This window comes from Euwallacea fornicatus, chromosome 23 (genome assembly GCF_040115645.1).
Source record: "Euwallacea fornicatus isolate EFF26 chromosome 23, ASM4011564v1, whole genome shotgun sequence".
NCBI classification, from domain to species: domain Eukaryota; kingdom Metazoa; phylum Arthropoda; class Insecta; order Coleoptera; family Curculionidae; genus Euwallacea; species Euwallacea fornicatus.
In genome coordinates, this window is record NC_089563.1 from 2,797,880 (window position 1) to 2,822,695 (window position 24,816).

General features: G+C 39.8%; 2 protein-coding genes and 1 long non-coding RNA gene across 20 annotated transcripts in view; 2 read left to right on the top strand and 1 right to left on the bottom strand.

The window, feature by feature from the left end:
• Positions 1-24,816, bottom strand: part of LOC136346581 (uncharacterized) — a 56,343-nt gene that overhangs the window by 7,448 nt on the left and 24,079 nt on the right. The gene's annotated exons all lie outside the window — the stretch shown is intronic.
• Drep2 (DNA fragmentation factor-related protein 2) lies at positions 681-19,163 on the top strand. Of its 3 annotated transcripts, none has more exons than XM_066295530.1 (8): positions 681-907; positions 10,198-10,329; positions 10,463-10,601; positions 10,717-10,808; positions 10,864-11,076; positions 11,180-11,438; positions 11,594-11,859; positions 11,987-19,163. In XM_066295530.1, the coding sequence occupies exons 1-8, from the start codon at positions 896-898 to the stop codon at positions 12,134-12,136; spliced, it is 1,263 nt and encodes a 420-aa protein (XP_066151627.1). In that variant the 5' UTR covers positions 681-895; the 3' UTR covers positions 12,137-19,163. The 3 variants fall into 3 exon arrangements, with proteins under 3 accessions (XP_066151627.1, XP_066151626.1, XP_066151628.1); XM_066295529.1 differs by lacking the exon at positions 681-907 and adding an exon at positions 7,611-7,666; XM_066295531.1 differs by lacking the exon at positions 681-907 and adding an exon at positions 7,611-7,666 and having other exon boundaries at positions 10,720-10,808.
• Positions 20,821-24,816, top strand: part of IP3K1 (inositol-trisphosphate 3-kinase-like protein) — a 75,283-nt gene continuing 71,287 nt past the window's right edge. For 6 of the 16 annotated variants that reach the window (XM_066295852.1, XM_066295863.1, XM_066295853.1 and 3 more), the window contains exon 1: positions 21,717-22,060. Coding sequence is in view for 5 of the 16 variants with exons in the window: in XM_066295845.1 (XP_066151942.1) it covers positions 21,968-22,060 (93 nt within the window). In the remaining 11 variants the exon portion in view is untranslated. Of the gene's footprint in view, positions 21,188-21,716; positions 22,061-23,862; positions 23,913-23,993; positions 24,483-24,555; positions 24,813-24,816 lie in introns of those variants that run through there. The other 10 variants (XR_010733324.1, XM_066295847.1, XM_066295854.1 and 7 more) reach the window with 9 other exon arrangements.

The window sequence follows — 24,816 nt, forward strand, 5'->3', positions numbered from 1 at the left end:
CGCAGACATGAATTTTCTCGCTTCCTTAGCGCTAGCGAAAAAATATAAAAGATGATATTTAAGCTTATAAAAAAAAACTGTAACAAAAATTGGTTTTAGTTTTCATCAATCTCTTAACATCACTTGGGATGAGATAATTAAACCACTCATTTAAATGTGCAAATTTTCTCCCATTTATCCAAGACTGTATCTATTACCGTCTATGAGGTTCCTACATTGGAGCCCCTTACCTCAGAAAAAACGAACCGCGCTACTGGATTCCATGGCAATCGCTCTATGGTTGGATAAAGAAAACACAGCTTTTTCGGACATTTCCGGAAGTACTCGGAATTTTTTAAATTGCTTTTTCGCATGTTATTACGCATTAAAATATGTAACATTGCTCTCATTTACACCCTGTATACGGCTGTTATGTTTTCCCTCGACAAACTGCGAATCTCCTTAGTGGAAAATTTTTTTTTAAGTCGTTGGCGATTTTTCCCTATGGACCGAGCGAAGTAGTTCATCAAATTCGTTATTATGACGATGCTAAGGAGAATTCTTCGCTTGTAATGGTTTCAAAAGTTGAAAAAAAATTAATAAGTGGCAACAGGGCTGGGAGTAGCGTTTGCGCCCATTTTCCGTTGCCTGATCGTTGGAGTGCCAGGCAGCGCCTCGTTGCCAGGCAGAATACCGGACGATCGATCGGCCGGCAGGGGGCGCGCGAGCTATCCGCGGGTCAAGACGAGAGGCGGCAGCCAGCAGCCATTGTGCCCGGAATGGACGAGTCGAGAACGGAATGCAACTGTGACGAGGGCCCGCGGTGTCTCGGGGGCCCCCACCCCACGTGCTAGTGAGTGCGGGAGTGCAGGACACGGCCGGACACGGGCACCCGCCCGACGACGACGATGCCGTGATGGCAAGAGAGGTACGGACACGACACCTTGTCTTATGTGCACCCCACCCGACGAATCGACCCATACATGCACCTAACAGCATGACCAATATGCACTGCCACTTAGCTTGCACTAGCACTGGAACGATTTGTATCCCCTAGTCCGGTTCTTTGGCTTGTACTTGCATCTCCCACGCACTTTTACCTAGATACAACACCCCGATGGTACTGCGTAAATAGGAGGATACAATCGGAGACCTTGGATGTATTAGATCGAAAGTACCAAGCCTCTTAAATTTGCGCTTTTAAAAACCCGCTATTCGGGATCATATAGAAATTAATACAGACTGGACGTTCGTCCAAATATCGTCTTTTAATATCTACGTTTTATAACTTTGTTATTACTTTTTTAGATTGACTATTTAATGTGGTAAAAACGTATTGAACGTTAACGACATTGTAAGAAACATTTGTCCTAAACCTCCAACTCGAAAAGTCATGAGAATCATATTATTTATTATGTAGGCGCTAAAGGAGATTAGAATAGTTTTCCTTTTCCCCTGAGCAATTTATCCTTCAAAGCCGAATTTAATATGCATTTCTTTTGTGGTTAATCCTTACGCCCACACACTTTGCACCTCCTTATTTGGTGTAGCCGCCACCCACATACAGTTCACACCCTTTTGTATTATCCAATTTCTTATACTTCCCTAGAGGCTGTTCCTTGAAGTAACCTTTACTTCTGAGTATGGTACGGCCATATGATCTTAGATTTCTAATGAAAGGGCAAGCGCTAGATTAATGTTCGTGTGTGGGAAGTTTTTGTTATAAAACGCTTCGGATAAGATGAGGTTTTGGGATTACGGAAGAATAGTTTTGGGAAAACGCGAAGTGTGGGTAAGCTCAGTTTCTTGAAAAACTTGATATGGTCTATTGATCTAAAGGAATGCGCCCCTCGAGTAATAGTTCGTGTTCAACTTTATCGGATAATTTATATTTACGAGGGATTGTGATTACTCGCTGTACCGAATAGTAGGAGGGCCACTACTGACATTCAGGGGAAACGCAGGTGATGCAGATTTCGTTCAACGAGAAGAGGGTTGACCAGATTAGAGGCAACCAAGCAACAAAGCTGCACCCCGAAAGCAGTTCAGATTTTCTCATCTTTATTATCAGATAATAATTTGCTAAACCTATCAGAAAGAATTGTTTGGAATTAAGGCTGAATCTGAAACCCTAGAGAAACCATAACAGGTGCTTCTGGAATTTGATTGATAAATTCATAAATTTCCCATTCGAACTGGAATGTTAACTCGTCACATCGTGATGGTGCAAATTTAAAGCTTTTTTGGAATGCGTAAAAACGTGATCCTTTCATTTAGGGAAGTGTAACGGTGGCGATCTGGCGCAACCTGGCGAATGGATCAACCAAAAAGCGAAGAAAGATGAAGTTATTCAAAGCACAACATTATTGCCGCATTTTCGAGACGATTATATTTTTGACTGTCAAGTTCCGGCAATTTCAAACGGCTGAACTCTTAATCATCCAATTCGGGGTCGTACCAAACCAACCCATCCGCCCTACAAGTTTTGAAGGATCGAATGAGCAACGCACTTAAGCTTCTACGTGATTTAAAACGGCGATGTCACAGCTGGTTCAACTGGAAGTTGTAAATACTTATCAAATGCGTAGTGTCTCATTTAAGGGTGCGAGAGAGTCCGAATTGTCTTGTTTTATGAAGACATCAACATTTTATTTCCAAAATTCTGGAAATATCTTGGAAAAGAAGGAGCGCTCCGCACCAGAAGCGTCAGGTGCGATTCAAACGTGGTAACATCGATGACGTCCCATTTATAAACGTTGAGGTCCGGTTGAGCGTTCAAAGTGCAAAAAATGACCATATCGGCGTTTAATCAACATTTTGAAACTTTTTAACTAATTTAAAAGCTCTGAGCAGTAGCCTGAACTAACCTGATCTATTGCGTTCAGATGTAATGGATGGATTTCGAAGAATCAAGGTTGACCGGAGTGATATTGAGTTTTCCATTAATTTTTGCCAGAGGTTCTTTACGTAATGGCTTCGATCAACCCTTCGGATGTTAGTGCTACCTTACACAGTTCTCGGATCATTACCACAAGCTTCGTCGTTGTTGTCGGTGTTTTTCTTGAGTTAAACGTTTACGTTCATACACAACTTGTGAGTTTTACTTTATTCACTGACATGAGGCACGTGAACATGTTTGTTGTTTGTGTTACGTGTAAGAAATTATTTTATTTCGTATACATATAAATACCCCATCGGGTTTTGGTGAATGTATCCATTAAGGGCGGACCTGTATAATATGTTATCTGTCGAGGGAAGATTGCGCTCTTTTACGATGCAACGCCGGGAAATTGGGGGAAATAATCGGTCATGATCGCGTGTCTTCGGATGGCCTGATTTACTAAACTCAGCAGGAACGTTGCCGGATAGAATTCTGGGCTTTCGGACTTGCAAAGGACGTTTTTTTCTAATATATATGAAATAACATTTCGGTCAAGTCTCTACGGTAGTGGTGAATAACAATAACAAGAGTAAAAATAAAAAGGCAAGCCTTGGGTGCCAGCACGAGCACTGAACGAGCAGTCGAGCTTGAAATACAGGGTCCGCAGGAGAGGGTGTCGCTTTGCCGAATAATCCTTTAGAAGCATTGTTTTCCACTACATAGTATGAAAAGTTTTTCGAAACCAACGGGAAAGCTCGATTTCATTCAAAATTATGTAAATTCTATGCTGACAGTAAAACAAAAACTATCAAAGAAGTAGAACGACCAGCAAGTGCTACAAAGATTGTCCGCATTTACGAAACGTTGAGTTTTCCGACTTCGCGGGAGGGAGCCTTCTGTCAATGCCCACCTCTGCCTCGTTTGGTTAGGCGCTTTCCCATTTCTGATCTTCGATGATCCTGGATAGGTACATGTCGGATGCTTTGCAGATGCAGGGAAACGATAAAAGTGCCTTTTTTTTAAAATCAGATTATGTGTAGGTTTCGTCATTTTAGCTTTGGCAGAAGTTCTAGTGTTCACCAACACGGAGGTGTATGCCCAATGATGAGCCTCTCCATTTCCCTTAACAAAGACTACAATATGTATCTTTGTAACTCGATAGTCATGAATCACATGACCTTAATGAGGCGTGGACACAGGGTTAATTACTGGCGGAAGTAACGAAAGCTAGTTCCGTGTCTAGCTTATCTTCATTACGGCTATTTACTTACTTGCGCCAGCACTTAACCGGTCTACACGATACTTCGGATTTACGCGACTAGTGCGTAACAGGTGTGAACGTCGTGAAAATACGACATATTGTTCACTCAAAAAAAAAAAAAAAAACATATTTGAATGCTTTATCCTCAACATAATTATTCTCCAACTCTGCGTACGTTAATTTCAGCATCAATTGTCCCCTCTCGTAGAATGTGACTGTAAATCCGACCCCAAAACGCCCCACTTTATACACTACAACCCTTACAATTTCGCGCTCTGCCACGACGACCCACTTTCTCGTACATGCTTATTAAATGGGTCATCGGCCCATCGAGCGGTCTACGGCCTGCCAGGTTGACGTAGGCCAGGGCATCGCACGAGCCCGGTCTTCCTGGGGCATAATACGACAGAACCGGACTAAAATTTATTGTCACAATTTAAAGTTTTAGGGAGCAGAGAAGAAGTTCAGTTCTGATACTTAAAACGCTGTTGTTTTGTAGCCGACTGCTCTGCATAGCATCGGTAATGACAATAAATCGCAAGATATGTATTCGAGACTGAAATGCTAACACGCAACAAACGCCTATAAATAAAGGTTCGAAAATATATAGTTACTGAAAAGAGTGAAGTGAAATTTACTGTTCCCGTTACTCTGATGGATCGTACGAATCCGTTCTGTCAATAGTAGCAAATGATCCAGCAACTGATGTGCTCTCTGGATTAACAAGTAAAGTTAAGTTAAATCGGCAACGAAAACTTTGTTCGGTATTAAAAGCGAACAAAACCCCTGTTTGGGTTGTAAAAGCCTCTTAAAGTAAAAAAGCCCTCGACGACAGCAAATCTCTGAAACTCCTTATGGTAGTGAATCATCCGCAAGGAGCACTCCATGAGAAGGGAACAGAATGGTGACTCGAAGAATAAAAATGAAAAAACTCAAGTGTCACTGAGTATATGGAAAAAATCTCGAATAAATTTTATAACTACCAAGTTTTTGGCTCCATCTTGAATAGAGATTTAACCCGTGTGTGGCTTGATTGAGAAAACTCTGTTAAGCACGGGCCAGCGCATATAAGTACCTTCCAATCATCCTAGAGCCACGGAGGTCTCGCAAATATATCAATAAATTAGAAAAAAAGGTGGCTCAAGTACCCGTTTTACATAGATATATTAATTCTGCAAATGCGTATGTATGAGCCCACGTGATGGACTATCTATGTATGTTACTTTTACTAATCAACCCTCTGTGTCCACCGTGTTCTTCGCACTGATTACCGCGCACCACTTTGCATGTCCGAGGTGTTGGGTGCAAATGCTTATAGCTATTTGCATATCTTGTATGTAATTAGTTATTAAGGTGTAATGTAATAATTGAAAATTTGTAAATAAAATGGTATTGAGTTTGAATTGAGATTTCCGCTCGACGACCAAAGTCGAATGAGATCGAGCGTGTTTGGTATTTGGTTGGTGGTAACCGTCCAGAACCACCACGTGCAGTTATATTTTTGATTTACATGCTTCAGTTTATTCCAGATATTCTTCTAGCGAATCACATAATTTAAGAAGCAACCGTTTCGAAAGGAGACCAGAAAATGCTGCTCAGAATTTAAGTCTTCACTATGTATATTTGAAGTCCCGTGTAAAAAAATTATACAATTTGCGGGGTCCACATCTGTCTTCAGCAAGAAAATCTGGAAGGGATAAAGGAGTAAACGCTGCCCCACCTCTTTCGCAGAGTAAATAGAATAGCAGGTCGATAGGACGAGTTCGGAGGTAGAGTGGACGGTGTTAGAGTTAATAGAGTGCAAAGATGATTGATTGATTCTTAGCGGCTTCTGAACAACGCACAGATAAATATTTTTATTAAGTGATTGTATTCAGAGGCCCTTTGAATTTTTCGAAAATATCTCGCTAATTTTGACTTGCAATCAAGCTAAATGTTATACAGAATGTCCACCTTCCTTTGGACAAAATCTCGAGAGACAAACATTATCGAGATTGCTGAAACACTTTTGTCACAAAGTCTGCAGTGTAATTCGTAGACCTGCTCGTCAGATGTACAAAAGTGAAATAGAAATCGAGCAACGTCGTAACTTGAACTCCGGGTATATTTTTCCATAACTAGATTCTGCCCTGAATTTAGTCAAGTCAAATGAACAGCAAACCTAAACATGGACAATTTTTAGTTACTATTTTTCCTGTTCAGTTAAGGTGGAAAACTAAGTTTATTCAAGCATTTCTCAATTTAGAAATGTCGCGATGATAAAAATATTTTTGTAAATGTTGATAATAGCTTCATATGAAAGTAGACACGCCAAATCTGAACTAGTTATACCAAAAGCTGTAAATATTGCGCAAATGTCGAAGAAAAATCTAAAGTTTTATATCTCATAAAGGAGGTGTTTATTGACCTATCTGGAAATTACATTTTTATACCAGTGTCAAGCTTAAAATCTACCTTGAAGTTGGAGCGTTGAAAACTGGACAGACCGTATAGTGCGTCCCTGTTAAAAAGGGCCATTTTTTTCTTTTCCTTACATAATTCACCAGAATGAAATTCGACGATGGCAAGTTCGAAAACTACAGAACAGTCTGAGTACCGCAAGTTTTTGAAAATCGAATGCCGTTTCAACTTCAAGAATTGAAGAGGGAGGGAAGAGGGTGGGTTTCAACTTACCCGTTTCATGGGAAATCTGCGAGAGCGTTCCAAAATAAGTTTCCTTACAGTCAGAGAGTTGGTTTTTTCAGACGGAAAGCGCATATTCAATTTCTGTGGGTGCACGTTGGTAAACAAGAACAAGACTTAAGTTACTTTAAAACCGGCTTTTCCACATTCAGATACTGAAAATTAAAAAAATTCTTGGAAAATCCTCTGCATTATAGCTTTGGATAAACGATACTGAACTCGAATTAAACGTTCAAAAATCGCGTGAAGTGCGAAAAAATCTCTGCGATACTCTAGTTTTTTTTAAATTCTCTAAAACGTTTTATTTGAAATTACCAAGAAACATACGGGAAAAACTGAGATGGAAACGACACCTTGAGGAATAGCTTTCTCAAGCGAAATCTCCTCAAGTCATGCAATCTAATACATGCAACACAAAAAATGCCAATCCTGTAAATCCACGACGTACACGTAGTCGTTGAGGTGACTTTCAATTTTGTTGAGTGGATTAAGGAAATCGACCCTCCAGCCTCACCTATGGTGAACGTATTAACAGTCATAATTTTTACGTGGTATTCCCTAAATTATTTCTGAGAATGGAGGAACGAACAATCTTTTACTACACTTCTCTAATCACGAGCCGCAATGCACGTAAAACACTCCGCCAGATCTCAACGGAGTCGTATAATTCAATCCCGTATCTGGATACGATCCAGATATCGAACCTCGTCGATCCCGGTCCTGTCCGGCCGTGGGAGCGCATGTTAGGCCGGTTCAACGCACTCGCGAGTTCCTCCGGGATAGGTCAGGACCAGTCGCGATGCGGCGACCGGGCGCGAAACACGGTTTCTGAGCCACCGGGCCGGAGCATGGGCGTGTTGCAGGTGTGTTTCTGACCCATTTGGGTGGAGGTTATTCATTTATGGGGTGACATGCGATGATGCCATAGCTCATTGACATCGCTCCAATATTTCGGATCACTTAATTCGATCCATGGCGCTCCTTTTCGCCAGGGGATTGATGTATTATTGGAGCGCCGTGTCTTTGAAGCGTGGCATTGATGTTGTTTGGACAATTTAATGCCCGGATGTTATTGGGTTGATATGCTTGTAAGGGGAAGTATAATTATTTTACACAGCAAATTGAGGTAACTTTAAGGATAAGATGTTTCCTTGTTCGGCCTATTTTCGTATCTTTTGAATCGAGGCAAAGGAATTATGAAGTGTCCTCTCTAAGCAAGTTTGCCACACACCTATGTGCAAACCATAAATCACTTCAGTAACTTGTAATACCTGCCGCAGTAAGTGTCGGGAGCATCTATATCAGCAAGTTCAATCTTATCCTAATGGGGACTTTCAAAATCTCTGCATACAATTGCTAAGTTCTGATGGGCTTATCGTTCTAGATAGGGAAATTTGTGGCAACTTGCGGTAAGAGCAGGATTAATATAAGTGAGTAATGTTATTCTTGCCAACGATTTCTTAAGGCTTTAATGGAGCTCCATTTGTTTGTTTAGTTTGCGCAAGGCTTTTAGTTGCGTGCCCTACCTTACGAAGCTCAAAAATGGTTCGTTAACTAAGAAAAGTGATGAAGTGGTTCAAAGTTTCCTGAATTAACGTGACCTGTGACTGATTTTTTCGAAATATTAAAATGCGGTGATGACCAAACACTTTTGTGCGATAAGAAAAGCGGAGGTTCCCAAGTAGAATAATTAAGAATTTGCCAACAATAGGGAGTTTTGTAACGCACAGGAAATTCAACTATGAGATGAAGGTGAGCTGTAACACGACCGTTAAGCCAACATGAATCGATCTTAGACGAAGGAAATATATATTTTTCTACGTCTACATGTAATAGACAACTTTCACAAGACGGCCTTTTCATGCAACCTAATCGAAAACATCGTTTTCATCTCTAGTTATAGAATATCCCATAACGTCAACTTTCATATCTAGAAATGAAAGTTTAACACTGACGCTAGGTAGTATTGTTAGAAATGGAGTCATGGGAGTATTGTCGGAACTATGCGAGTAGCCTGTTCAAAAATTCAAGCCTGATAACAGTGACTGAACCATGGCATGAAGCAGAATGTCAGATGACAAGAACTGAAAGTTTCATTAACTAGCCCTGCCAGTTGGATAAGCGTCGAACGGGAGACCATAACAGCGGTGTTGCAATTATTTATTACCGGAGTTTAATATTACCATGCTTCGTTGACTTTGTGTATAATTGGTTGCCTACCATAAAGTGTTGCGCTGTAGAAGCACGTCGTGTGCGAGTGTGATTAACTATTTCAAAAATATATACATATTTAATTACTATTTGCGTCACGAATGATCGAAAAATAATCGTTTTCCGTAGTTCGAACACAAACTATTTTCCCACTGGCAGAAAGTGCCATTTTCGTTAGTCGTTTGGACAATGCACTCTTTTAAAGTAGCCATCAGAGGCGCAGTTAATGCAAAATGGTTGAAAGAACAGAAATGGCTTAATCCCAGAAAAAAACATTGCAAAAGTTTACGACCTCTGGTCCTAGAATCTGATTGCCTCATCATTCGTTTGTAGAGAGCCAAAAGAATAAACCATACGCATAATCGAACCCCATTTAATCCGACTGGCCCATAGTCCACTATCCACATGAATCAAATCAGGAATCACTGAGGCTAACGAAATGGCAGGGAGTAATCTGACCTGTCAAAACGGTGCAGGATTCGATGGCGTCGAAGCCATTGCAAATATCGATTTTGAGAGGAGTTGGTGCCGTGTGGGATGATTTGGATAGTATGTTAAAAATAGCAAAGGTTACACAGGGTGATCAAAAAAATTCTAAAATAGATTTTCCCGAAAAGAACACCCTGTATATTGTTGTTCGATTGGGTGCAGATCTTCATGATGACTTTAAATTACGATTTCAAAAACGAATGTCCCTCCCGATGGACAAAATGCAAACGTACGGAAGCAAGTGTTTCTGTCATCGAATCTGCCAGTTTCTTTGCGTTTGTCGGCTTCCTCGTCAACGGTCCAGTTTCCCAATACGAATGTTATAGGACGGGAATTCTTCATTAGCCTCGAAACCGTTAAAGATAAAATCATTAAATCTCAGAATTGTAAAAATAGCACGAAGAACCCACTTATTGACAAAATATTTTCCGATGGGTTCCGTCCAAGGAACGACACGTTTGAATTGCTCCCAATTTTTGGAACGCGTTGCATAGAGCTCACAATTTTCAAAATGTGACTCAATTCGTCCGACATGGCAGCACATTCCTTTCCATTAAACATCCATAACAACTTTAACGTTATCGAATACTGAATTGACAACTCGTTGATCTAGGTCTAATTTCCTTTACGAAATATTTCCTTTTTCAGTGGCTACTTTTGGAAAAAACAACACTGAATGAATTTTTCGTTGCAGGACGCGCGCGGCAAGCGGCCCTTCAAACTATGGGACGGGCAGCGTAGCGTGCGCAAGGGGCTGGTGGTGGGCAGTCTCGAGGAACTGGTCGCTCGTGGCCGTGACAAGTTGGGCGTCACAGCACAAGAACCGGTAAGAAACTAAGAATTAAAGAAAGATTGAACGATTAAAACACTCGCGTCCTCCATCACTCCATGTTATAATGTGAATGTTAGGAAAAAATTTTAAAGGGCAAATGTGCCTTACAGAGTCATTGCTCTTTTAGGTGAGGTTAGTGTTAGAGTCGGATGGTACTCAAGTGGAAGACGCCGAATACTTCCGAACGTTGCCACCCAATAGTGTATTGCTATTATTACGACCGGGGGAAAGGTGGCTGCCAGCGGGGGTCGATGTTATTCGAGCAGGTAATTTCATAGATCCACCAAACACCGATGCCCTTTCCTGCCCAAAAACTCAGAAGGAATCGTGGTTCCCAGCATTTAGTCCATAAATCTATTTCTAAGGCTTCGCTTGTTTCAGTAGTCTCGGCCATACCCCGCATTGTATGCGAGACTATCAACGCACTGGAGTTGCAGGATGAGACGCCCTCGTGGAAAATTATGGACAACAAGGTGAGCAACAGTTCGAGTTGTACCAGTCGAGAGATAAGAACGATAACGTTTTCAGGGCCGGGTCACAGTGGTGCTGCACTGGGACCAGCGGCCTGGACGAGGGCCAGCAGACGTGCCATCACCAGCCAAGTTTTCGCCGAGTAAACGGCCGCTTGCGGGGGCGGGGGCGCAGCCGCCCACTACTGCCAAGGGCGCGGCATCGGCTCAAGACGGGTTTACTCCTCCGCGGAGAGCTAGCCCGCAGATCACTGTGATAAACCATGATGAGGTTTGCAATGTAGAATGTAGAAATTTCGACCGGAACTCGCAAACCGGACTTGTCATGCAGTTCAGTCGATTTTAGAGAATTTCTTAATAACGGTGATATTTAGGTTCGACCTATGGGTACTCGTCGTACGAGTTCTCTTGAAGCGCCAGTGCACGTGCACACTCCCGAATGTGCGCACCACGCCCATCTTCCCCGAGCGGGTAGTCCGCAAAATGGTACCGTCGAATGCGACTTCCATTGTTGTGCGTTACACGAGGAGGGCAGGCGAATCGCCGTGCACAAATCGGTAGCCACTTCGCCCATCCAAGATGCTGGGGCGCAAGCGCAAGCTTCTCCTCAGCCCAGACACGTCCGTTTTTTAGGTATGTCGTTCAACCCCGATATAGCGATAGCCTCGAACGAGGCCTGCACGATAATATATCAGTAGCTTAGTATTAAGTATGTAAGCCACCAGCACCCAACCTTAAAAGGACACAACGAAAGATCTCAAAATAGGCAACCACTACGTGTATTCTAGACGTTGAAGGTGACGGCCGCGGCGGCGGACGCCTCTCCGAGCACGAGTCCTCCGAGTCCGAGACGGAAAACACCGTCATGGAGGACGAGGCCGTCACCTCCGAAAAGTTCCTGCTGCTCATCGACCAACTCAGCGTCGACCAGAAACGACATCTAAGCATAAAGGATATCGGTATTATTCTGGAGCGACTCAGTTCCAAGATTCTCGACGTGGAACGTTTGGACCGGGAAAGCGAAAGTGACGACTGTTACAACTGGACTATCAAGGTGCGTTTGTCAATTTCTATGATTTTTTATAAATGAACTCGCAATCTTGCAATCGCATTAGCAAAAATCGCAATATCACGAAATTTATCAAAAATTCCAAATTAACAAGGATGTGCATGACTTTTAGGCAACAATTCGAGGTGCCGACATGCGCGAACTGGGCGTGATCTACAACGGCAACTACTACGCAATCTCGGAACATCCGGGCTACCGCGAAGAGAACGAGGGCATGCTCGAGGAGGCCGAAGAGGAGGAGGAAGAAGAGGATCGACTGTGAACGCCACTGCCATATTTGCGCACAATCGAGCGCGCGGTGCGCACATATCGAACATAGCCGAGGTGGGATCGTGAGTGATCGGGGTTTGACGTCGAGTTTCGACTATGAGGGCATTTGATTAATCCCCCCAATACTTCGGTCGGAGGTGATGATGCTTCGGAAGGTTTCTAACCACATCAGTTCGAATTAAAGGCCTGTCGATGCGATGGAAAATGGCTATTGGTTACGACGACGATCGCAAAGCTCAAATTTGCATACTGCACAGGTGACGTTTTTGATCTGCCAATAGGAGCTGTCATTTAACTTACGAAACTAATCGGAGACTGATAAATTTGCCTGTGTTGCGTGAGCCGAGCCAACTTTCCTAAAATGATAATCTTCAGTGGTGGACGGGCCTTGAATTCAGATGGGGTCGATTTTAAGTAGAGAGGAATGTAGGTTTAAATAATTCCATCGCATTTGCATTCTAATAAGAAATGTAGTAAAGTTCATCACGTTTTCAGTTTTTATTATGGTTAATTTAGAAATGGAAAGGAAATATCTACTAGACCACTATCGCTTTCTTTCTTGTAGCGTTCCTGCAAGTGGACGGACTATTTTATATTTCAAAACTGAGAATGCCAATGGTTTTTACATATAATTTGGCACAGTCAAAAATTGTGCCAATTGAACAATATAGAGTGTGAATGCGCAGCGCTAAAAAAATCCACGATAAAAAGCTGAAATACAATTTGCCGTCTAAACATATACAGGGCGGTACTTTTTCTCAGCACAGGATGCCTTTCATTTGAATTTACCGTTTAATTCGTTCGTTTAAATAAAAAATCAATTCACTTTCGTTTGCATTTTTCCCGTATCAGTCGCCGTTTTCCAGTTATTTTCAAACGTATCTCTAGAAAACAGCATTATCGTCACATAGGAAGTACATACGACTCATAATAAATTATGATAGAAATATTTTTACAGTTTTTTTAAATAATTTATTACGTATGTGCAAGTACAAATAGGCCCACATGAAGCATATGCACTTCTTCATCTTTACTTGTTTAGATACTTTTGCAAATAACTAAAAAATGATACGGAAAACATGTAAGAGGGCGAAAATGCTCTAACCTGAAGAGGGAATTCAAAGTTTCTTATATAGGCAGCGGTGATAAAAAGTTTTAAGGGGTAAAAGGAAGCCTGAAAAAGCATCACATTACTTCCACGGGCAATGCTTTTGGCATATCATTCAGACGGGATTCGTTGAGAATTTCGCTTACTGTAGCGCTCAGAAACTCGTTGCCGACGACTAATGTTGAATGAACATTCCCATAGTAATAGCGAAAGAACCGGGATTTTGCTGTAAGCAGCACTCGTGCTACACATTCAATTTGCAATATGAGTTTGTGGGATGTGGGATAGGATTGTTTACCTATGGGCACCACGAACATTGAGTATGAACTCAGCCTTTGAGTGAGTGATGCCCGTAAACGAAACAAATTTTTGTGTTTGAAAAATCGTCGATTTCGATTTCTGAGAAGTCTCTTCTTTACCGATTTGGTGTCTACCACAATCCCACAACCGCCAAAGGGCCACGCATCAACCTCGCTACGTCACGGCATCAAGATATATATATATATATATATATATATATATATGCCGTTTTAGGCACGCGAATTTCTGACGAGGAATCGTGAACAGTGGCAGTGCGGATTCTAAAGAGTGGTTCACGCACAAAGCTTCAACAATTGAAGAGAATAAGAAATAAAATTTGCGCAACGTCCGAAATTCCAACACCCTGTATTTCCGAAACAAACACTAACTCTGGGACACAATTTACACAGGAGATGAATGTTATTTTTTGGACGGAGAATGGATGATGGACATTCGGCAGGTGCAATTTGGGACATCCTGTACAATTTCCAACCCTTACGTGCGTTTTTATGTGTTAAAAAAACTATTGGCGTTAGGCACAACGCGCATACTCGAGAAGATCTGTTCGTATAACGCGTTTGATGAAGTAAAAACAAATATATATATATATATGCCATATCATATATGTCTTCGTTGCAATTCAAGAGTAATGGTCTCGATGCCTACTACCATGTTAATAACATAACCATTGGGTTACTGTTAGCCGTTGTGTACCGTTTGCTTCAGCTCGTGACTCAAATTCAGCCGTGGCGGAATGCCGAGTTTTTGAGTTCGTTTCAATCTCGTTGTGTTTACGATTTAAAAAATTATTTTAACAATAACGAAAATTCCTCTCTGCTTGAATTACAAACTAAAACAATGTTGTATTAGTTCACGATAAAACGATTGTTGCCCCGCTGCCAAATTTGATCCATCGCAGGTACGTCTGTTAACCGGAGGCGATGGGAGTCCAACTGAAATGGACATTGGCCCGCTGGTGCATTGGCAAAATGAAAATATGCCCACTTCTAAACTGAGAACCTTATCTGTGAATTGGTGAGGTGGATCGAATTACTATGAGCATAATCAGTCTTTTGTCGTGAATAAATGCAATTTTATTAATATCCTGTGTCATGTGATAAGTTATGGGCTTTAATACAACCATCTAAAGACGTTTTCTGACGATCCGAACACTTAGCCAAGTGACTTAAACGCGTCGTAAGTACCGCGCATAGACTCAATAATTTAAAAATCGCTTTGTACTTTTTATAATAAGTGTCAAATAAACACGAACTTAGTCGAATAAGGTTAATATTTTTAAGACATTATTAGAGCTCTTAGAAAAAATATTTATAAAGTTGTTTAGATAACTAAAAAGTATTTATAATTGAGTTACGATTGTACATTGCTCAATTTTCATTTTGAATTAATTGGTAAATGATTGAAACCACGCCGATGTATATTTGTCAAAATTTTGAGTGGTTCCATTCCTATAGGTAATTGTGAGGTAATACATGAAATTAGAGCGCGGTGAGCACTTGTGCCAAATTTTGATCGATCATCTCCGAAATGAGTGCAAAACAACCAGTTTCGTTTGCCGGTGTCGAATCGACATCCTATCGCCAAATTTCGAAATGTATCGATCAATAGAAATAAAACTAAAGGCTGTTTAATATTATTAATTACGAATAATTATTGTAATACGAAATAATAACGTAATATTGTGCCAATTTACCCTCTAAATTTTGATTAGTGTACTACACATCTAACCAATGTGCGGATACTAACTAGGTGTATTTTATTGGGATATATGTTGCAGTACAATTGTCCATGTCCACCTAAGAATGAATTAAAGTATAGCGTCTTTTCAATTTTCGCCAATGGACATCACATTGGAACATCCATTGGTACGGCCCGTCATGAGATCCGCGACGCGCTTGCACTGTAACATTCCCAAAACACACAGGAAATAGTTCATTTTTCATTACCATGGAAAATGATTTGTAGGTCTATATTAGATAATCAATTCAAGGAAATTATTCTTTTTGGAGGCCTGAACTGGCGGATTGGCCGTATTTGAAGTCCTGATTTGTGCGTTTTGTGAGTGACGTTTGGCTGGACGCTCACCCCTCAGGCTTCCCATTCTACACTGCCAAGACTATTCGCATTTTTGGAAAAAACGTTAGTCTTCAAGGGAATTTGAAATAATGATCGTAAAACCCGGTAGAACACCTAGGATAAAAGGCTTTCAGATTCCGGTAAGGCACGCGGCTGAATTTCAAGATCCATCCGCAGTTGTACCTACAGCCAATTGTAGGTGCACTGGCGATGAAAAACGAAACGAGATAAATCTGTAAAACGTGATTAAATGTAAGGCACATCTGGGAAGAAAGGAAAAAATAAAAATAAGGAAAACAGATTGAAAATCCTTTTCTTTTCCGTTTCTCGTGTGACATCTCTGAAGTCTTAAGCGCAAAGCTTTTCGGCATGGGAGCTTTGGACGCGCCCAAAATTACGTCGGTCACTTCTTGAGTTGTCTCCCTAGTTGTGAAAACGACGAATTTGAAAAAATACACATTTTTCCTAACTAGTTTTGAATTTAATGGTGGCACACTTGCTCCGACGTTTTTCTAATGAAGCCATGCCGGCGAAAAAAGAATCTTTTGGCAATGTTGGCAAGCACGGCCCCACGTCTTCCAAGTTGTTACTGGATTCAAAGGACGATGATCCGAAAAAAAGTTTTTGAGTTTCAGTGATTCCCTCGAGCTGCACTTATTAAATGCAGCTTTAACAATTTGTGCTTCGCGCACCCTGTAACTTATTTTTTAACTTACTAACGCGCCATCCCCATAAATTTTGAACGATGCGATCTTGACTTCCTAGGTGAATAATGGTCGATCGAATAAGATTTTTTACAAAACGCCGCGTTTGGATAATCTGTACACGATCTGTAGAAAGTTTTACACAATTACAGGGAAGTTCAGATCACACTACTATGATAGACTTGGACGGTTTCATACGTTAAAAATTTCTCAAATCGCGCTTTTGAGTTTCGCCAATGCCGAACAAATGCACGTTATCCTAATCATAAATCACCACCAATGTAGTACTCCTTTACTGTGACCTGTGCCTGGGTATGTTCACTATCGTAGGTGCCACTTAGTACGCATTTTTGGGAACTTCGAACAGACTTAGGGCGCTTAGACAAAGGCTTCTGTTTGCCAGGGCCTCGTGTTTATGCGGCATTGCAATTTGAAACGAAACGATGCATGATTCCCTGTAGAATTGGCATAATGTGACAGTAGCAGTAGCTTAACTCGTGAATATGATTGGGAGGACGATTGACATGTTGGCATTCGTTAATTAGCCTGGTATGACGTTCAGTTCACGTAAGATAAAGTAGCGCCGGCCACTTTCCAGGCGAAAACTGTGTGGGTAGGTAGGTAGGTAGGTAGGTAGGTAGGTAGGTCCGGTGGTTCAGGTTGTTTCAGGTTAGTCGCATAATTTTTCTTGGACAGTGCATCTATTGGCGGGAAATTGGGCAACACAGCCCGCTGCTTCCCTGGAGAACAGCGTTATTTCCAATTCAATAAGGCAGAATAATTGCCCGTATAAACGCAGTCGAAAATACTAATAATGTTCGTAGCCCCTTATTGGTCGTGTGTCTGCATTTACTGATTATTAGTTAAACGGAAATTGTTTCCAAAAAGTAGGCTGCATCCCCGCCCTACTTAACTTAAAAAAAAAAAAAAACTGAAAAACTTATCGCATAAAGGTCCTTTGTCGTTATTTTTGGAAAGAGATTTAAATTATAATGTTTTTTACAAAATAAACATTCAACTTGATTTCGAGCGAACTTCATGCTGCATCACTAAATTCTAGAAGGCATCTAATTGTAAAAATTCCTCAACGTTCGCATTTGGGCGAAAAATGCGTTTAATTTAATTTTTTTCCATATAAAACGAATTGTAATTTATAATGATGGTCGTTATATTAAATCGAATTATTAAAGAAATGTATAAACGAGTACAAACTTCAGTTTTAGAATGTTGTTGGTATGTAAGAATTGCACTGATCAAATTTTTGGTAGTGTAAACACGTCGTACGGATTGGTTTAGGTTCAAATTCAGAGACGAGCTGTAAAACCATATCAGTCCGACGCGGTGCGCTGAGTTCGTTGTTGAGTCTCACGTTGAGTCAATGAGGTTCCGGCGTCGAATCTACAAAATCCACGCTCGAGTTCACGCGAGCGTGAGCGTGGATTTTGTGAGCGCAAACGTTTCAATATTCACGCGTGTATGTTGGTGATCTTTGAGTCGTCGATGCGGCTCACCCGCATGAAATAAGAATAAATTGAATTGAATTCGGACGTGTTTTGAAATGGCGCTCCTCGCAATTTTCGGCTTAAGTCGATCAAGAAATCTCCCCAGTCACGGACATGTTTGTCTCAGGTTGGCTCATATGGCGACGTCCTTCACAACCTAAATATCCATTAGCACGTCGCAATCAAAGTTAGTTGCCACAGAAACATTCCAATGTGCCCTGGGTGTCGATCACATTCTTGCTTTGCATGGAAAGCTACTGTGGACCGTCTAAATTGATTCAACTTCGTTCTTGGTGTTACGCCCTCAGCGTTCTAAAATACGAGTATTTGATTCATTAGGAAAATCGCCCGAGGAGATTTTCAGTTGGAACAGAAGCAACTTTCGCTGCGATCGCGATAGCTCGTAGTCGCGCGGCCGATTATGCAAGTTCCGGATTTTCCCATTTTTGCCGGGAAAAACGCGGACTACGAGGATTTTCACGGCGTCCAGTTGATTCTGGGAGGGTGGCGCGCTCTCTGCCGCCGCGTCCCTCTTGTCCAGAGGTCGGCGCCCACAAAATTTAACTCGAATGTCTTCAGACGTTCTGAAGGAGCGCACCATTTGTTACCGTAAAAAAGCACTTGTCGGTCATCGTTTTTGTGGCTAAACGGAGCCGTTTTGGCACGCGGATCAGGTAGTTGACCCGAAACACCCTGGCTAAAGTGAAATATTAGGAAATTCCGCCGAGGGGAAAAACCTCATCAGCAAACCGACAACCGATCTTCAAGATTGAATCTAAACCAATTTCTTGTGACAAATTGTAACGATTAGTGCATAATTAGGTCAATCACAATTAAGGCAGAAACTAGGAAACGAAAATCTTCCCACAGATTGTGAAACGTGTATGGCAATTTTTCATCCTTTTTAAACTCTTCTAAGTGTAAATTTGTAATTCGATTTGTTCAAGTTAGTGGCTGGAATTCGCTTATCTGAGCCGAGAGCGATAGTATTTTATCCTCGTATCAAGTGTCCAGTCAAAAATAATAAAACAGCCACTAACTAGTAAATGTAAAAAAGGTTAAGAGTACTATGGTAATTGATGACTTGATACTGTAAGTAATGATCCTCAGAAATGTGTACGATATACCTATGTAATAATTCTGCAAGAGTTTTTCATATGGTAAAACGATTTGCCAGTATTTCATTTCGGTTTTGTATTGGAAAACGTAGATTTAATGCAATTAATCCTTCGAGATGATTGTGTTCGAATTCTTTTTGATAAGTTTTGTTAATTGTTAAGATAAATTCAAATAAAGATTATTTATTAACATCTTGTCTGCATTCGACATTTGGCAGGACTTATCACAGCTCCGGGTGGGACCGGAATTGGAAAGATCCTGACGTGTTCGAATTGAATCAAAGCGGGGCGGGCCGTGCGGGGCCATTCACGTACCTCCCTGGAGATGTTTTCGCTGAATTTCTGTGTAACAATATCATTAAAAATCGAGGGAGAAATAAAAACTAAATATCTACTGAACCGTTGAAAATCAGATCCTTATTCGTTATAACGTTCAGCGTCGACTTTGTTTTCCGTGGGTTAACGTAACTCCTTTAATTTCGCAATTGCGAACGACGTCGCTTGGGTTAAACCGAAGAATACTACTAACCTAACCAACCCCAACCATTTCAAGCTTCTGTATCCCACTCGTTCCCTCTATCGTGATAGTGTGTCATGGAAGCGGATGATGAAGTATTTCACCGCTCAAACGCTTTTCAAGCGCTCGCAAATAGGAAATTTTTCATTTCCGCGTTTAAACTTATGTTCAGGTCTCACTTTGATAGATTTACCTTAATTAGGGCCCGTGATTCCCGGAACACTTTCGACACCTCATGTATCTTTGTACCAGACACGCTGTATATTATTTTGTTTCGCGTGCGGTTTTTGCAGTCAATCCGGCGAGCTGTGCGCTCGCAAAAGAGCTGTTAACGTTTTTTTTTTATATATTTGGAAGCCATTGTATCGTCGTCACCGTTCGAAACGTGAGTAAAGGTCCCATAATTTTTTTAAATTAATTTTCAGGTATCTTTCTCCCTCAAGATGAAACAGCATGCACGATTGGAGTCCAGGCGATGGAAGAAACACCTCGTTTCGGTCGATTTTTGCCCGAATCGAGGACGCTGAATCTCTAAAGATCGGCCAGTTACCCCGTTCTGGCTGCGGGCAGTTCAGAACGCCCTTCTTAAGATAATTTTGATTTGTGGAAGGGCAGGACTGGAACTAACACCCTTGTTGTGTATATTTATTCGTTCTTCTTATTAGTAATGATGATTACAGTAAGTTCTCTGATCGTGACGGACAAGGATCGTTCCATTTAACACTTTGACCATGATCAAAGCCATTCTGATGCGTGTCCATGTTGTCTTTGTGTTTTTTCTGTCTTAATATATCCTTTAATTTGATATACATATATGTATGTATATATACATATATATATATAAGGTGCGAGACGATGTGTAATAGTTCTATTATTATTTATTATGGGCTGTTCGAAAACATTACTAATGTAATTGTTTTAACAGGAGACAATATCCTATTACCGTTCCAACTTTTGCTCATGATAATAAGCCGTTCTCGTTAAAACCGCTAATGGTTTCAAGGCTAAGAATTTTCGATGACTTTTTTTGAATGTGTTTTTTCTCACTTTTAACTTATAGCTAAATGCGCCAGTAAAAATTGAATCAAATGGGATTCGCAACGTGGCAGGACACAGACAATTTCATCTATACGTTCTAAAATTACAACACTTCGAAAGTGGCTCGAAAAACAGATTGATTCGTATCGGCCGACAAACAGTTCACGAACCGCTCGTTTTAATATCGATTTTATTTAGTATTTTTTAGAACGGAATCTTGCTCCTGCATTGAAATACGAAAATACAAATTTAACTTGAATAAATTCAGGGCGACCAAATCGTCACGTGATTTCGTCGTCACACGCGAGCGAGCCTTTTTGTCAAGGGCGGTTTTGGAGACAAAACAAAACAATATCGGGCTGTTGTCAGTGTAATGGCGTCCCTGCGTGCACCTTTTTATTTCGTTCGCGAAAAAATACCAAATTTCGTCTGAACTGCGTATGAACTTTGGAAAAGTTCCCGTGCAGTTGGGAGTTTGATTAAACAGAAACGTGACGAGGGCTCGTTAGAGTTTGTGCCCAGTGTAAAACGGGTAAAAATCACACTTTTAAAATCTTACTTCATGTGGCGCTACCGGAAATATCTTGCCGTTTACGTTCGAATCTCCGAAGCCGCCAGATCGCCGAGAGGTACACCTGATGAAGCTTGATTTGATGTAGGTAATTGGGGTTTAATTATTGTATCTAATCGAATCTATCTCTTTTTTTAATTTCGATTTCTGTCTTGCTAATTTTTCTAAGCGATTTTTGGTAGTGTCTAATTTCTTTTTACATGTCCTTCAAGTCTGGGTAACTAAACGTTTTCAGTCCTTATTATTAGTAAAAATTTGAAACACTTAAACTTGACATTCCGGCCACAATACGGTCTTTCGAAACTTTCGTGGAACTACCAAGGATCATGAATACAATGTAAATATTTTAATCATCAACAAAGGATTCACCGGAAAACGTTCCTTGCAAGGACAAAAAGGAAACGAATGAATGCATGGCCCTACTGCGGCGCCATCAATTCGATTATGTTAAAGTTTTAATCTAGAAAATGTGTTTTTTAACGTGCAAAACCCCGAGAAGAAACGATTTTCACTCTGAGTCAACCTTTGAAAAAGCCAAGTGCAATCTGTCAAATCCCATGTGTCATAATATCGGCCTGTCATATTTTTCCTGTCTTATTGTTTATATTTATTATTGTTATTCCGAGTAAATTTGGAAATTCCATTGTGACTTTTTGAGTTCGTATAGTATTTGATTGAGCTTTTTTGTTTTATTTAATAATTTATTTACACTTTTCCGATTTTGAGGAGTGATAATCAGACCAATACTTTCGCTTTTTTAATCTGCCTTTAAGCGTGTACTTATTTCACTTAAATTAAACAATTCGGTTGTTCTTCTGGTTCCACTACAACACTACAAGAATTAGAACATTTGAAAAATGACTCTTTTATGAATAAAAAGTGTGTAGATATGACGGAAAGTGGAACTAATTTTCCTCCACAGACTTATTCCTCGATTTATACTGAAGATCTGGAAACAGAGGTATGGAAAAACCTATAATTTATTAGCCTTTGAGTGTTAACACATCAAGATAGTAACTCTTAAATCAACAGGCCACCTTGGTTCTTGATTAATACTGGAGATTAAAAACAGACCTATGGTAATAGCAATATTTTATTGCCCAATAGATGCTAACTCATTCAATCAAGAACTTACACAGTAACACACTAACTGTTCACATCCAAAGTGCTGGGTATAAAAAGACATGTTTCTATTGATCTGCCCTTTTTTTACATGGAAAAACTGATTGGCATTCCAAGTATCTGAAAACATGTGTATAAAAAAAACCAAAAAAATAAGGCAACAAATGAAATTACTAAACTTAACATGATTGTTTATATTAAGAGTCTCATTACTTTATGATTCTATATGTGTCTTCATAATGTGTGGGGAATCAAAAAAGGAAATCTTATCGCAATATCTATGAAGTGAAATAGGCATCTTGATTTAAAATTTTTTCAAAAACCATACTTTTCCAAAAATCTTAGCCACTTCTAGTGTGAATACTGAAATGACTTAAAACTTTTAAGTTAAAAGATGTAAATCTAGAAATGCGGAGGTTGGGAAACATCATACATCTTGGCTTTTATCAGTATGTGTGAGATACTGTATTTGTACTGAAGAGTCAACACATAAACAGTTTTTTTAGTAATTGTACTAAGATCTCTGAGTATAAGTCATCCTAGTATCTTAGTATGATATGAACATGAGCTATTTCCAACAAAGCAGAGGAAAAAGATTAATTTCTAATTAACTATAAAGAATAAAACCTCAGCAAAAGGTTGAACATTGAACAAGGAATTCAATGTCCATGAAAAAACAGTGGCATTTCACAACAAAATCTAATAGTGCATGTTTTTAGAATTAAACATTCCTCTATTTGAAAAATTAGCTTCATTGTTCCAAAAAAATGCACTTTAAAAAGTTCAAATATTGCCTACAGACATGTACAATCTGTTGACAAAAGATTAGTTTCTTCGTGGGGTTTGAGGGGCACTAATGTTTCTACTAGTTGGTACTTGAAGGGATCTTTTCTATCATTTTTAATTTGATATCTTCAGATGAAATATCGCGCCACATTTTCAGTAGTACTCCACCGAAATTGCGGAAAAATTTTCAAATAAATTCCAATGGCAAAAATATTTCTCTACTTTTTGTCACACTGTATTTGTCAATTTCTCTCTTAGTAAAAAAATTCAAATATAAATATTCATATGCAGGAATATTGTTTTCAAGTTGAAATCAGTTTTCTGTACAGGTCGATCAAGTCTTTTTGCTGAGTTATTGATAATTTTGAATTGTTTCTCCATTTTTTGCTGATGGTGTATGTATGTTTGAAACCAAGATAAGACCTACAGACGCAATAATGGAAATATTCCATTAAAAACTATAAGTTTTATCATTTCACGAAAGAGAAATGTTCAACAGTTTTTTTAAATTTTAATATCACAAAATTATTCGGAAAATTTTATACATCTTTCGCATTCGACACCTTTTTCTACATTCTTATATGAAGCTCTGTAGGTTTTTTTTATTAATATAATGAGGCAGTTTTAAATCCGGAAAAACACATTTTTATTACTAAAAGGATGCGACTATGTGACTTTTGCATCAATAAAGACCACCCATATCTGTGCTTCATGGAAGCTATAAAATTTGTGACTTATTAATCCGCTAATTCATCCATAAAAGCTTTACTGTTGTTGGTAATACTTCTAAATGTAATAGGAAACGAACCATTAACGACTAAATTGAAAGTATATTGTTTTATCTCACCTCTATAGGTGTAGGGTGAGTCAGAAATGAGGAGCAAAAACTCAGGGTCTAAGTTCAGGTTAGTAATTTTGGCTAAACTTGAGATCGTAACTTAAGTGTGAGTAGTATACGCTCTTGGACTAGTTCGTCTAAATTCGACTAAACCTAAAATAACAATGAAATAGAAAATCGTTTCAATAAAATTCGTTACTGAGTGATGACGGCAGAAACCCGCCAATGTTATTTTTATTAAATTCTTTTAACAGCGATTTATTTACATTTTTATACCGTAATATGTTGTATATTCTATTGTTTGTTATTTTGGATTAGTTATCGGCGCGATTTGGCAGGCTGTAGTTATCGCGATTAGTGGCTCCAATGGCAATGGTCTGTGTTTGTTTATGTGGCAGCTATAATACGGAAGCTTCAGTCTGGTGTTTTTTATTATTTTTTTTTAACATAATGTAATGCTTCAAAGCGAAAAGGCACTTTCCTTAAAAATCTTGATATCGATGTGATACTGTTCACTGGTACTGTTTTTGCTTCAGAGTGTTTGAGTGCAACGGGGAAAATGTCGAAGTTCGGTTTGGGCACCAATTTTCCACCTCACACTTACTCGTCCATATTCAACTTAAATCTGCAGTCGGAGGTATTACTGTTGTCCTACCTTTTTGCGTTCTATTGTAGTGTTAATGTATTATCTCGACATACATATCTAACATGCATATCTAACAAAGCTGTATGGAGAGCAAACGTAAAAGCTTTTCGCCCTTATCTGTTGTATATTTTTTAACCGAGGTGCGCTTTAATATTCACTGTAATGTCGATACATTCGTAGTGCGTTAATTTTTAAATAACGACCTTTTTGGCACCCAATTACTTGTGATCCGGCCTTGTTAACGTAGTGAGTCCCGACAGCAGCAAAATATTTTTAGAACCTAGACGTTGTTAGTTCTATCTATGCAGCTTAAGAAATAGCGTAA